At 46.5% G+C, this 13,301-nt stretch overlaps 1 protein-coding gene across 1 annotated transcript in view; it reads left to right on the top strand.

Annotated features, from left to right (window-relative positions):
• The window catches only part of P3H3 (prolyl 3-hydroxylase 3), a 21,424-nt gene extending 20,144 nt beyond the window's left edge, over window positions 1-1,280 (top strand). The window contains exon 15 of the mRNA XM_075348297.1: window positions 1-1,280. This exon is cut by the window's left edge and continues 119 nt beyond it. Within this exon, the coding sequence (XP_075204412.1) occupies window positions 1-61 (61 nt within the window). The 3' untranslated portion in view covers window positions 62-1,280.
• The last annotated feature ends 12,021 nt before the right edge of the window (window positions 1,281-13,301 follow it).

The raw sequence follows: 13,301 nt of genomic DNA, 5'->3' as shown, positions 1-13,301 counted from the left end.
GAGACCGTCCGGGCGGCAGCAGCGGAGGAGAGTGGCCAGAAAAATCAGAGACGAACTGTAGAGGCCTGCGGAGGAGGCTGAGCAGAACGCGGCCCCCAGCAGGGAAGGGGTTAATGGACTGACGCTCTGCAGACCACCTCTCGGCATTTGGAGGGGTGCTACAGATTTGGGGTAAAAGGCATCCAGTGCGGCAAGTTGTGGCCGAGCAAGGGTTAATGGCAGACACTATATGGAGTAATATGGCGGTGCTGGTCACATGACCGGGCCTAAAGGGGAGGTGGGGGGGTCTTTAAAATTGATACAGATGAAGCCCAATCAATGTAAAACGCAAAGTTCTGTAACTTTCTAACCTACTTTTCGTTTCAATTCTTCACCATCTCTGCTTGCTGTCAGTGAATGGAAATAAAAGTACACTTTCACAGCTGAGAGTTTGTTACAATTGCATCTAAATTGGACTCCGATACATTGTAACAAACCTGCAGCAGACACATGCGTTAGCGATTAGGTCACATAGGGTTGTGTAGATTGCAACGAACCTTCAGCTGTGAGAAGTATGGCCTCTGCACATGGATGTAGGTGAGAAAGTTTCCAGTTACTGACAGCAAGCAGAGATCATGAAAATGGCGAGAAAGTGCTGGAAAGTGGCAGGAACCTTTTTAATCTACACTGATCACCTTGTGTCCTGTAACGAAAGAGTTAATGCCGCACTGCAGCCTATAATAGAGCAGGAGCGTTATAAGGCGAGCGGCTGATAACAGAGAGAACAGCAGTGCAATGTTGATATAAAGCAGGATTTCCTATTCCGAATCCTAAAAGTGCAGCCTTTTAAATCCTATACGTTGGACTGGCTGATAACAGAGAGCACAACAGCTCGGTGGTGATATAAAGCTGGATTTCCTATTCCGAATCCTAAAAGTGCAGCCTTTTAAATCCTATACGTTGGACTGGCCGATAACAGAGAGCACAACAGCTCGGTGGTGATATAAAGCAGGATTTCCTATTCCGAATCCTAAAAGTGCAGCCCTTTAAATCCTGTATGTTGGACTGGCTGATAACAGAGAGCAATGAGCTGTGCAGAAAATGGACAGAATGCAGACTTCAGGTTCAGTGTTTCTTAAAGTAGGTTATGTTTTGTGTTTCTGGAGGCAGGAGCGCGGCACGTCCGCCTGTGCCGCCGCCGCCACCATCGCCGCGGAGGATGCTGCGCCAGTCAGCGGAGGGTTAATGATGTGCAGCGAGGTTTTGTATTTTTGTAATAAAGCCTCCAGTTCGCTCTGTGACCCGGGGGAGAAGTGCATTACCGGCTGCCAAATCCCAAGATGTTTTGTACACAATAAGGTGTTTGTGAGCGCGGCCCCCCGGGGGGAGACGGGAGATGCCTGTATATGGGGACGATCCGAGAGCCAGAGATGAGGCACTTATAGGAAATCAGACCGCCGGATGCCAGTATATGGGGGCGATCCGAGAGAGCGAGGGACCGAGACAGGAACAGCCCAGAGGACAGGAGGAGACACGAGAGAGGGGAGACAGGCACATAGAAGAGACATCCCGGAAGAGCGAAAGGTCATCATATATATAAAGAGAAAGAGACAAGCTGCAAAAATACATAGAACAGGCAGAAAAAACAGCCCTAGACCACCAGGGATACTGACATTACATCTAACTGCCCTAGACCACCAGGGATACTGACATTACACCTAACTGCTCTAGACCACCAGGGATACTGACATTACACCTAACTGCTCTAGACCACCAGGGATACTGACATTACACTTAACTGCTCTAGACCACCAGGAATACTGACATTATACCTAACTGCTCTAGACCATCAGGAATACTGACATTACACCTAACTGCTCTAGACCACCAGGAATACTGACATTACACTTAACTGCTCTAGACCACCAGGAATACTGACATTACACTTAACTGCTCTAGACCACCAGGGATACTGACATTATACCTAACTGCTCTAGACCACCAGGGATACTGACATTACACTTAACTGCTCTAGACCACCAGGAATACTGACATTACACTTAACTGCTCTAGACCACCAGGGATACTGACATTACACTTAACTGCTCTAGACCACCAGGAATACTGACATTACATCTAACTGCCCTAGACCACCAGGGATACTGACATTACACCTAACTGCCCTAGACCACCAGGGATACTGGCATTACACCTAACTGCCCTAGACCACCAGGGATACTGACATTACACCTAACTGCCCTAGACCACCAGGGATACTGACATTACACCTAACTGCCCTAGACCACCAGGTATACTGACATTACACCTAACTGCTCTAGACCACCAGGGATACTGACATTACACCTAACTGCCCTAGACCACCAGGTATACTGACATTACACCTAACTGCACTAGACCACCAGGGATACTGACATTACACCTAACTGCCCTAGACCACCAGGGATACTGACATTACACCTAACTGCACTAGACCACCAGGGATACTGACATTACACCTAACTGCACTAGACCACCAGGGATACTGACATTACACCTAACTGCTCTAGACCACCAGGGATACTGACATTACACCTAACTGCACTAGACCACCAGGGATACTGACATTACACCTAACTGCTCTAGACCACCAGGGATACTGACATTACACTTAACTGCTCTAGACCACCAGGGATACTGACATTACACTTAACTGCTCTAGACCACCAGGAATACTGACATTACATCTAACTGCCCTAGACCACCAGGGATACTGACATTACACCTAACTGCCCTAGACCACCAGGGATACTGGCATTACACCTAACTGCCCTAGACCACCAGGGATACTGACATTACACCTAACTGCCCTAGACCACCAGGGATACTGACATTACACCTAACTGCCCTAGACCACCAGGTATACTGACATTACACCTAACTGCCCTAGACCACCAAGGATACTGACATTACATCTAACTGCCCTAGACCACCAGGGATACTGACATTACACCTAACTGCCCTAGACCACCAAGGATACTGACATTACACCTAACTGCCCTAGACCATCAGGAATACTGACATTACACCTAACTGCCCTAGACCATCAGGAATACTGACATTACACCTAACTTCCCTAGACCACCAGGGATACTGACATTACACCTAACTGCCCTAGACCACCAGGGATACTGGCATTACACCTAACTAAACTAGACCACCAGGGATACTGGCATTACACCTAACTACCCTAGACCACCAGGTATACTGACATTACACCTAACTGCCCTAGACCACCAAGGATACTGGCATTACACCTAACTGCCCTAGGCCACCAGGGATACTGGCATTACACCTAACTACCCTAGACCACCAGGTATACTGGCATTACACCTAACTGCCCTAGACCATCAGGGATACTGGCATTACACCTAACTGCCCTAGACCACCAGGGATACTGACATTATACCTAACTGCCCTAGACCACCAGGGATACTGACATTACACCTAACTGCCCTAGACCACCAGGGATACTGACATTACACCTAACTGCCCTAGACCACCAGGGATACTGACATTACACCCAACTGCCCTAGACCACCAGGGATACTGACATTATACCTAACTGCTCTAGACCACCAGGGATACTGACATTACACTTAACTGCTCTAAACCACCAGGAATACTGACATTATACCTAACTGCTCTAGACCACCAGGAATACTGACATCACACCTAACTGCCCTAGACCATCAGGAATACTGACATTACACCTAACTGCCCTAGAGCACCAGGGATACTGACATTACACCTAACTGCCCTAGACCACCAGGGATACTGGCATTACACCTAACTGCTCTAGACCACCAGGAATACTGACATCACACCTAACTGCCCTAGACCATCAGGAATACTGACATTACACCTAACTGCCCTAGAGCACCAGGGATACTGACATTACACCTAACTACCCTAGACCACCAGGGATACTGACATTACACCTAACTGCCCTAGACCACCAGGGATACTGACATTACACCTAACTGCCCTAGACCACCAGGGATACTGGCATTACACCTAACTGCTCTAGACCACCAGGAATACTGACATCACACCTAACTGCCCTAGACCATCAGGAATACTGACATTACACCTAACTGCCCTAGACCACCAGGAATACTGACATTACACCTAACTGCCCTAGACCACCAGGGATACTGACATTATACCTAACTGCTCTAGACCACCAGGGATACTGACATTATACCTAACTGCTCTAGACCACCAGGGATACTGACATTACACTTAACTGCTCTAGACCACCAGGAATACTGACATTATACCTAACTGCCCTAGACCATCAGGAATACTGACATTACACCTAACTGCCCTAGAGCACCAGGGATACTGACATTACACCTAACTGCCCTAGACCACCAGGGATACTGACATTACACCTAACTACCCTAGACCACCAGGGATACTGACATTATACCTAACTGCTCTAGACCACCAGGGATACTGACATTATACCTAACTGCTCTAGACCACCAGAGATACTGACATTACACCTAACTGCCCTAGACCACCAGGAATACTGTCATTACACCTAACTGCCCTAGACCACCAGGGATACTGACATTACACCTAACTGCCCTAGACCACCAGGGATACTGACATTACATCTAACTGCCCTAGACCACCAGGGATACTGACATTACACCTAACTGCCCTACACCACCAGGGATACTGACATTATACCTAACTGCTCTAGACCACCAGGGATACTGACATTACACTTAACTGCTCTAGACCACCAGGAATACTGACATTATACCTAACTGCTCTAGACCACCAGGAATACTGACATCACACCTAACTGCCCTAGACCATCAGGAATACTGACATTACACCTAACTGCCCTAGAGCACCAGGGATATTGACATTACACCTAACTGCCCTAGACCACCAGGGATACTGGCATTACACCTAACTGCTCTAGACCACCAGGAATACTGACATCACACCTAACTGCCCTAGACCATCAGGAATACTGACATTACACCTAACTGCCCTAGACCACCAGGAATACTGACATTACACCTAACTGCCCTAGACCATCAGGGATACTGACATTACACCTAACTGCTCTAGATCATCAGGAATACTGACATTACACCTAACTGCCCTAGACCACCAGGGATACTGACATTATACCTAACTGCTCTAGACCACCAGGAATACTGACATTATACCTAACTGCTCTAGACCATCAGGAATACTGACATTACACCTAACTGCCCTAGACCACCAGGGATACTGACATTATACCTAACTGCTCTAGACCACCAGGAATACTGACATTATACCTAACTGCTCTAGACCATCAGGAATACTGACATTACACCTAACTGCCCTAGACCACCAGAGATACTGACATTACACCTAACTGCCCTACACCACCAAGGATACTGACATTATACCTAACTGCTCTAGACCACCAGGAATACTGACATTACACCTAACTACCCTAGACCACCAGGGATACTGACATTACACCCAACTGCCCTAGACCATCAGGAATACTGACATTACACCTAACTGCCCTAGACCACCAGGGATACTGACATTACATCTAACTGCCCTAGACCACCAGGGATACTGACATTACACCTAACTGCCCTAGACCACCAGGGATACTGACATTACACCTAACTGCCCTAGACCACCAGGGATACTGACATTACACCTAACTGCCCTAGACCACCAGGAATACTGTCATTACACCTAACTGCCCTAGACCACCAGGGATACTGACATTACACCTAACTGCCCTAGACCACCAGGGATACTGACATTACATTTAACTGCCCTAGACCACCAGGGATACTGACATTACACCTAACTGCCCTAGACCACCAGTAATACTGTCATTACACCTAACTGCCCTAGACCACCAGGGATACTGACATAACACCTAACTGCCCTAGACCACCAGGGATACTAACATTACACCTAACTGCCCTAGACCACCAGGGATACTAACATTACACCTAACTGCCCTAGACCATCAGTGATACTGACATTACCCCTAACTGCCCTAGACCACCAGGGATACTAACATTACACCTAACTGCCCTAGACCACCAGGGATACTAAAATTACACCTAACTGCCCTAGACCACCAGGAATACTGTCATTACACCTAACTGCCCTAGACCACCAGGGATACTGACATTACACCTAACTGCCCTAGACCACCAGGGATACTGACATTACACCCAACTGCCCTAGACCACCAAGGATATTGACATTACACCTAACTGCCCTAGACCACCAGGGATACTGGCATTACACCTAACTGCCCTAGACCACCAGGGATACTGACATTACACCTAACTGCCCTAGACCATCAAGAATACTGACATTACACCTAACTGCCCTAGACCACCAGGGATACTGGCATTACACCTAACTGCCCTAGACCACCAGGGATACTGACATTACACCTAACTGCCCTAGACCATCAAGAATACTGACATTACACCTAACTGCCCTAGACCACCAGGGATACTGGCATTACACCTAACTGCCCTAGACCATCAGGGATACTGGCATTACACCTAACTGCCCTAGACCACCAGGGATACTGGCATTACACCTAACTGCCCTAGACCACCAGGTATACTGGCATTACACCTAACTGCCCTAGACCACCAGGGATACTGGCATTACACCTAACTGCCCTAGACCACCAGGGATACTGACATTACACCTAACTGCCTTAGACCACCAGGGATACTGACATTACACCTAACTGCCTTAGACCACCAGGGATACTGACATTACACCTAACTTCCCTAGACCATCAGGGATCCTGACATTACACCTAACTGCTCTAGACCACCAGGGATACTGACATTACACCTAACTGCCCTAGACCACCAGGGATACTGACATTACACCTAACTGCCCTAGACCATCAGGGATACTGACATTACACCTAACTGCCTTAGACCACCAGGAATACTGACAGTACACCTAACTGCCATAGACCATCAGGGATACTGACATTACACCTAACTGCCCTAGACCACCAGGGATACTGACATTACACCTAACTGCCCTAGACCATCAGGGATACTGACATTACACCTAACTGCCCTAGACCATCAGGGATACTGACATTACACCTAACTGCCCTAGACCACCAGGGAAACTGACATTACACCTAACTGCCCTAGACCATCAGGGATACTGACATTACACCTAACTGCCCTAGACCACCAGGGATACTGACATCACACCTAACTGCCCTAGACCACCAGGGATACTGACATTACACCTAACTGCCCTAGACCACCAGGGAAACTGACATTACACCTAACTGCCCTAGACCACCAGGGATACTGACATTACACCTAACTACCCTAGACCATCAGGGATCCTGACATTACACCTAACTACCATAGACCATCAGGGATCCTGACATTACACCTAACTACCATAGACCAGCAGGGATACTGACATTACACCTACCTGCCCTAGACCCTAGCTCACCAGGGATACTGACATTACACCTAACTGCCCTAGACCATCAGAGATACTGACATTACACCTAACTGCCCTAGATCACCAGGGATATTGACATTACACCTACCTGCCCTAGACCCTAGCTCACCAGGGATACTGACATTACACCTAACTGCCCTAGACCATCAGAGATACTGACATTACACCTAACTGCCCTAGACCATCAGAGATACTGACATTACACCTAACTGCCCTAGACCACCAGGGATACTGACATTACACCTAACTGCCCTAGACCACCAGGGAAACTGACATTACACCTATCTACCCTAGACCATCAGGAATACTGACATTACACCTAACTGCCCTAGACCATCAGGAATACTGACATTACACCTAACTGCCCTAGACCACCAGGGATATTGACATTACACCTAACTGCCCTAGCTCACCAGGGATATTGATATTACACCTAACTGCCCTAGACCATCAGAAATGTAGACATAATCTATAACCACAAATATTCTATTATGGATGCTCATATTATTCACTTTACACCTAGACCACCAGGGATATTGACAAAGCCCCTATTGCCCTAGACCACCAGGAATATAGACATAACTTATAACTGCAAATATACTAGCATGAATGCTCATATTATTCACTTTACACCAGACAGACCACCAGGGATACTGGCATAGCCCCTTATTACCCCTGACTACCAGAAGTGGTGAAATTAGTAAAATCTGTGGGAATCCTGACATTACGTCTTACTGTCTTAGACCACCGGGAATATTGACATAGCCCTTCATAGCCCACCTCTGACCACCAGGAGCGCTGAAATTAGTAAAATCTGTAGACCAATGGGAATCCTGACATTACTTCTTAGTGCATAAGACCACCAGAGGTGCTGACATAGATCCATATTTCACTAGACCACCAGGAGCGGTGAAATGAGTAAAATCTGTAGTAATCCTGACATTACTTTTTACTTAGACCACCGAGAATACTAACATAGCCTCTTATTGCCCCTGACCACCAGGTGCGCTGAAACTAGTAAAATCTGTAGACCAATTGGAATCTTGACATTACTTCTTAGTACCTTAGACCACCAGGGGTGCTGACATAGATCCATATGGCACTAGACCACCAGGAGCGGTGAAATTAGTAAAATCTGTAGGAATCCTGACATTACTTTTTAGTGCATTAGACCACCGGTGTACTGACATATTTCCTTATTGCCCTAGACCACCAGGAGCACTGAAATTAATAAAAACTGTAGACTAGTGGGAATCCTGACATTACGTCTTACTGCCTTAGACCACCGGGGTATAGCCCCTTACTGTCCTCAATCAGCATATGTGCTTACAATGACTATTTCACTGCCCTAGATCACAAGTTATTCTGACAATAATCACTTACTGCCCTAGACTGTAAAGGTTGCTAACATTACCAATTACTGCCACTAGACCACCAGGGGTTCTGAAACCAACTCTTTACTGTCCTACACCAGCAGGGATAATGACATTAACCTGTTACTATTCCAGACCAGTGGGAGCACTGATATTCATTCTGTGGGCCAGTAAGAATCCTGACATTACCCCTTACTACCCTAGACCACTAGGAGCATTGACATTAATTCAATCTGTAGACCACTAGGAATCTTGATATGTCTTACTGCACATGACTACTAGGAGTGCTGAGCTGACATAAGCCCTGACTGCCCTAGACTAGACCACCTGTTATTCTGACAATAACCTCTGAAGCCCCTAGACCACCAGGAGTACTGACATAGCCCCTTACTGTTCTATACCGCCCCAGGTGCTTACAATAGCTGCTTCACTGCCCTAGAACACAAGTTATTCTGACAATAATCCCTTACTGCCCTAGACTGTAAAGGATGCTGAAATTATCCATTACTGCCACTAGATCACCAGGGGTTCTGAAAATAACCTCATACGGTTCTAGACCACCAGGGATACGGTCATTAATCCCTTACTGCCTTAGACTGTAAAGGATGCCGACATTATCAATTACAGCAACTAGATCACAAGGGGTTCTGAAAATAACCTCTTAAGGTTCTAGACCACCAGGGATACAGTCATTAACCTCTTACTGTCCTAGATCACCCGGGATGCTGATATTAACCACTTCAGTTCCCCAAACACCAGGATTAATGATATTTTGCCTTAGATCACTAGTAATGCTGACATAACCCTTCGGTGCTACTAGACTAACAGTGATGCTGAGATTAACCTTTTGCTACCCTAGACCACCAGGGACACTGATATTAACCTCATGTTGCCCTAGACCATAATCCCTTGCTACCTTTGACCACCAAGTATACCTCTTTAGTGCCCTAGATCTAAAATTCAGAAAAAGGTCAGAAGACGTGTTCACTCCGCGCTACTGCTGAAGACTTTACAAATGAAGCTCTAGGACACCAGGGGAGATAAAATGGGATTCTTTTCCTGAAGAAGAAGACACCTGTAATGGCTTTGAAATGCATTGAATAATATCCACTTATCCCCACTGGTTTCCTGCATCTCCTTATGGAAAGTCTTCAGCAGCGGCGCGGAGTGAACAAGTCTTCTGACCTTTTTCTGCGCCGTCCTCTGCACTCGTGTATCCGCAGCAGCTGCTCCATTAGCGTCCTATGTATCACACCACTGGAAAAGTTGAGCGCACTTCTTTCTCTTTTATTCCGTTTATATCAGATAAGACCCTATTTTGCATCTTTGCTTTTTAATGTTCTTTCTAGATCACCATTGAGACTTATAACCCCTTTGAGAAATTAGCATTGATCATAGCCCACCAGGTACATTGGTGGTCACATTACTTTAAAAGTGACTTTCTCCCCCTGATAGCAAATGTATTGTCACTATACCTAAAGGCCACCTTGAGGGTGTGTCAGTCCACTTGGAAGAAGCAGTGACCCGCCCCCAGTGCACCGCCAATCCAATTTGCATATGGCTTCTGCTCCAGATTGCTCCTGATTGGCACATCGGGGTCACTTTTATTAGGGAACAAAAGTGCTCACAGGTTCCATTTAAGAAACATTGGATACGATCTGGCACCACTATCCTACCAGGGCAAAAGGGAGCGTTGTGCTGACCTGATTACCTGGCAGAGCATTCTTACGCTGCATGCAACTGCAACAAACCCTCAGCTGTTTATGAGAGTGTTGGCACTGAATATGATGGCCAAGGACCATACTGCCCAAAATATAATCCTCTCAGTATAAACTGTGTTATTCCAAGCGCACGTCCATATGGCGTCACATCAGACCAGATGTCCCACAGCACGGCCGATCTCACAATTTATACACAGGACAACTACACCCAGCAAGAACCCGCGGCCCCAAACCCAACAAAGACTGCCCCATTGTCCTCTCCTAGCTTCATATTAGCTCTGGACCCAAAATTACATCACAAGTGAAACAACAATCTGCAATAATTCAATGCAGGCAATCCTCGCTGACCTTGGATGGCAATTATTTCCCAAAACAAAAGCGCTGGGTACTATGAGAACGATAATAGAGAGAGAGCTGGGTACTGTGAGAGCGATAATAGAGAGAGAGCTGGGTACTGTGAGAGCGATAATAGAGAGCTGGGTACTGTGAGAGCGATAATAGAGAGCTGGGTACTGTGAGAGCGATAATAGAGAGCTGGGTACTGTGAGATCGATAATAGAGAGCTGGGTACTGTGAGAGCGATAATAGAGAGCTGGGTACTGTGAGAGCGATAATAGAGAGCTGGGTACTGTGAGATCGATAATAGAGAGCTGGGTACTGTGAGATCGATAATAGAGAGCTGGGTACTGTGAGAGCGATAATAGAGAGCTGGGTACAGTGAGAGTGATGATAGAGAGCTGGGTACTGTGAGAGCGATAATAGAGAGCTGGGTACTGTGAGAGCGATAATAGAGAGCTGGGTACTGTGAGAGCGATAATAGAGAGCTGGGTACTGTGAGATCGATAATAGAGAGCTGGGTACTGTGAGAGCAATAATAGAGAGAGCTGGGTATGGTAGGAGTGATAATAGAGAGCTGGGTACTGTGAGAGAGATAATAGAGAGCTGGGTAGTGTGAAAGTGATAATAGAGAGCTGGGTACTGTGAGAGCGATAATGGAGAGCTGAATACTGTGAGAGTGATGATAGAGAGCTGGGTACTGTGAGAGTGATAATAGAGAGCTGAGTACTGTGAGAGCGATAATAGAGAGCTGGGTACTGTGAGAGGGATAATAGAGAGCTGGGTACTGTGAGAGCGATAATAGAGAGCTGGGTACTGTGAGAGCGATAATGGAGAGCTGAATACTGTGAGAGTGATGATAGAGAGCTGGGTACTCTGAGAGTGATAATAGAGAGCTGGGTACTGTGAGAGAGATAATAGAGAGCTGGGTACTGTGAGAGTGACAATAGAGACCTGGGTACTGTGAGAGTGACAATAGAGACCTGGGTACTGTGAGAGTAATAATAGAGAGCTGGGTACTGTGAGAGCAATAATAGAGAGAGCTGGGTATTGTAGGAGTGATAATAGAGAGCTGGGTACTGTGAGAGAGATAATAGAGAGCTGGGTACTGTGAGAGTGATAATAGAGAGCTGGGTACTGTGAGAGTGACAATAGAGAGCTGGGTACTGTGAGAGCGATAATAGAGCTGAATACTGTGAGAGTGATGATAGAGAACTGGGTACTGTGAGAGTGATAATAGAGAGATGGGTACTGTGAGACCGATAATAGAGAGATGGGTACTGTGAGATCGATAATAGAGAGAGCTGGGAACTGTGAGTAATAATAGAGAGCTGGGTACTGTGAGAGCGATAATAGAGCTGGGTACTATGAAAGTGATAATAGAGAGCTGGGTACTGTGAGAGCGATAATGGAGAGCTGAATACTGTGAGAGTGATGATAGAGAGCTGGGTACTGTGAGACTGATAATAGAGAGAGCTGGGTACTCTGAGAGTGATAATAGAGAGCTGGGTACTGTGAGAGAGATAATAGAGAGCTGGGTACTGTGAGAGCGATAATAGAGAGCTGGGTACTGTGAGAGGGATAATAGAGAGCTGGGTACTGTGAGAGCGATAATAGAGAGCTGGGTACTGTGAGAGCGATAATAGAGAGCTGGGTACTGTGAGAGCGACAATAGAGAGCTGGGTACTGTGAGAGCGATAATAGAGAAAGCTGGCTACTGTGAGAGCGATAATAGAGAGCTGGGTACTGTGAGAGTCACAATAGAGACCTGGGTACTGTGAGAGTAATAATAGAGAGCTGGGTACTGTGAGAGTGACAATAGAGACCTGGGTACTGTGAGAGTAATAATAGAGAGCTGGGTACTGTGAGAGCAATAATAGAGAGAGCTGGGTATTGTAGGAGTGATAATAGAGAGCTGGGTACTGTGAGAGAGATAATAGAGAGCTGGGTACTGTGAGAGTGATAATAGAGAGCTGGGTACTGTGAGAGTGACAATAGAGAGCTGGGTACTGTGAGAGCGATAATAGAGCTGAATACTGTGAGAGTGATGATAGAGAGCTGGGTACTGTAAGAGCGATAATAGAGAGCTGGGTACTGTGAGAGAGATAATAGAGAGCTGGGTACTGTGAGAGAGATAATAGAGAGCTGGGTACTGTGAGAGTGATAATAGAGAGCTGGGTACTGTGAGAGAGATAATAGAGAGCTGGGTACTGTGAGAGAGATAATAGAGAGCTGGGTACTGTGAGAGAGATAATAGAGAGCTGGGTACTTTGAGAGTGATAATAGAGAGCTGGGTACTGTGAGAGAGAAATTAGAGAGCTGG

Source organism: Anomaloglossus baeobatrachus, chromosome 5 (genome assembly GCF_048569485.1).
Source record: "Anomaloglossus baeobatrachus isolate aAnoBae1 chromosome 5, aAnoBae1.hap1, whole genome shotgun sequence".
In the NCBI taxonomy this organism is placed as follows: Eukaryota; Metazoa; Chordata; class Amphibia; order Anura; family Aromobatidae; genus Anomaloglossus; species Anomaloglossus baeobatrachus.
This window is presented reverse-complemented; position numbering and strand designations above follow the sequence as displayed.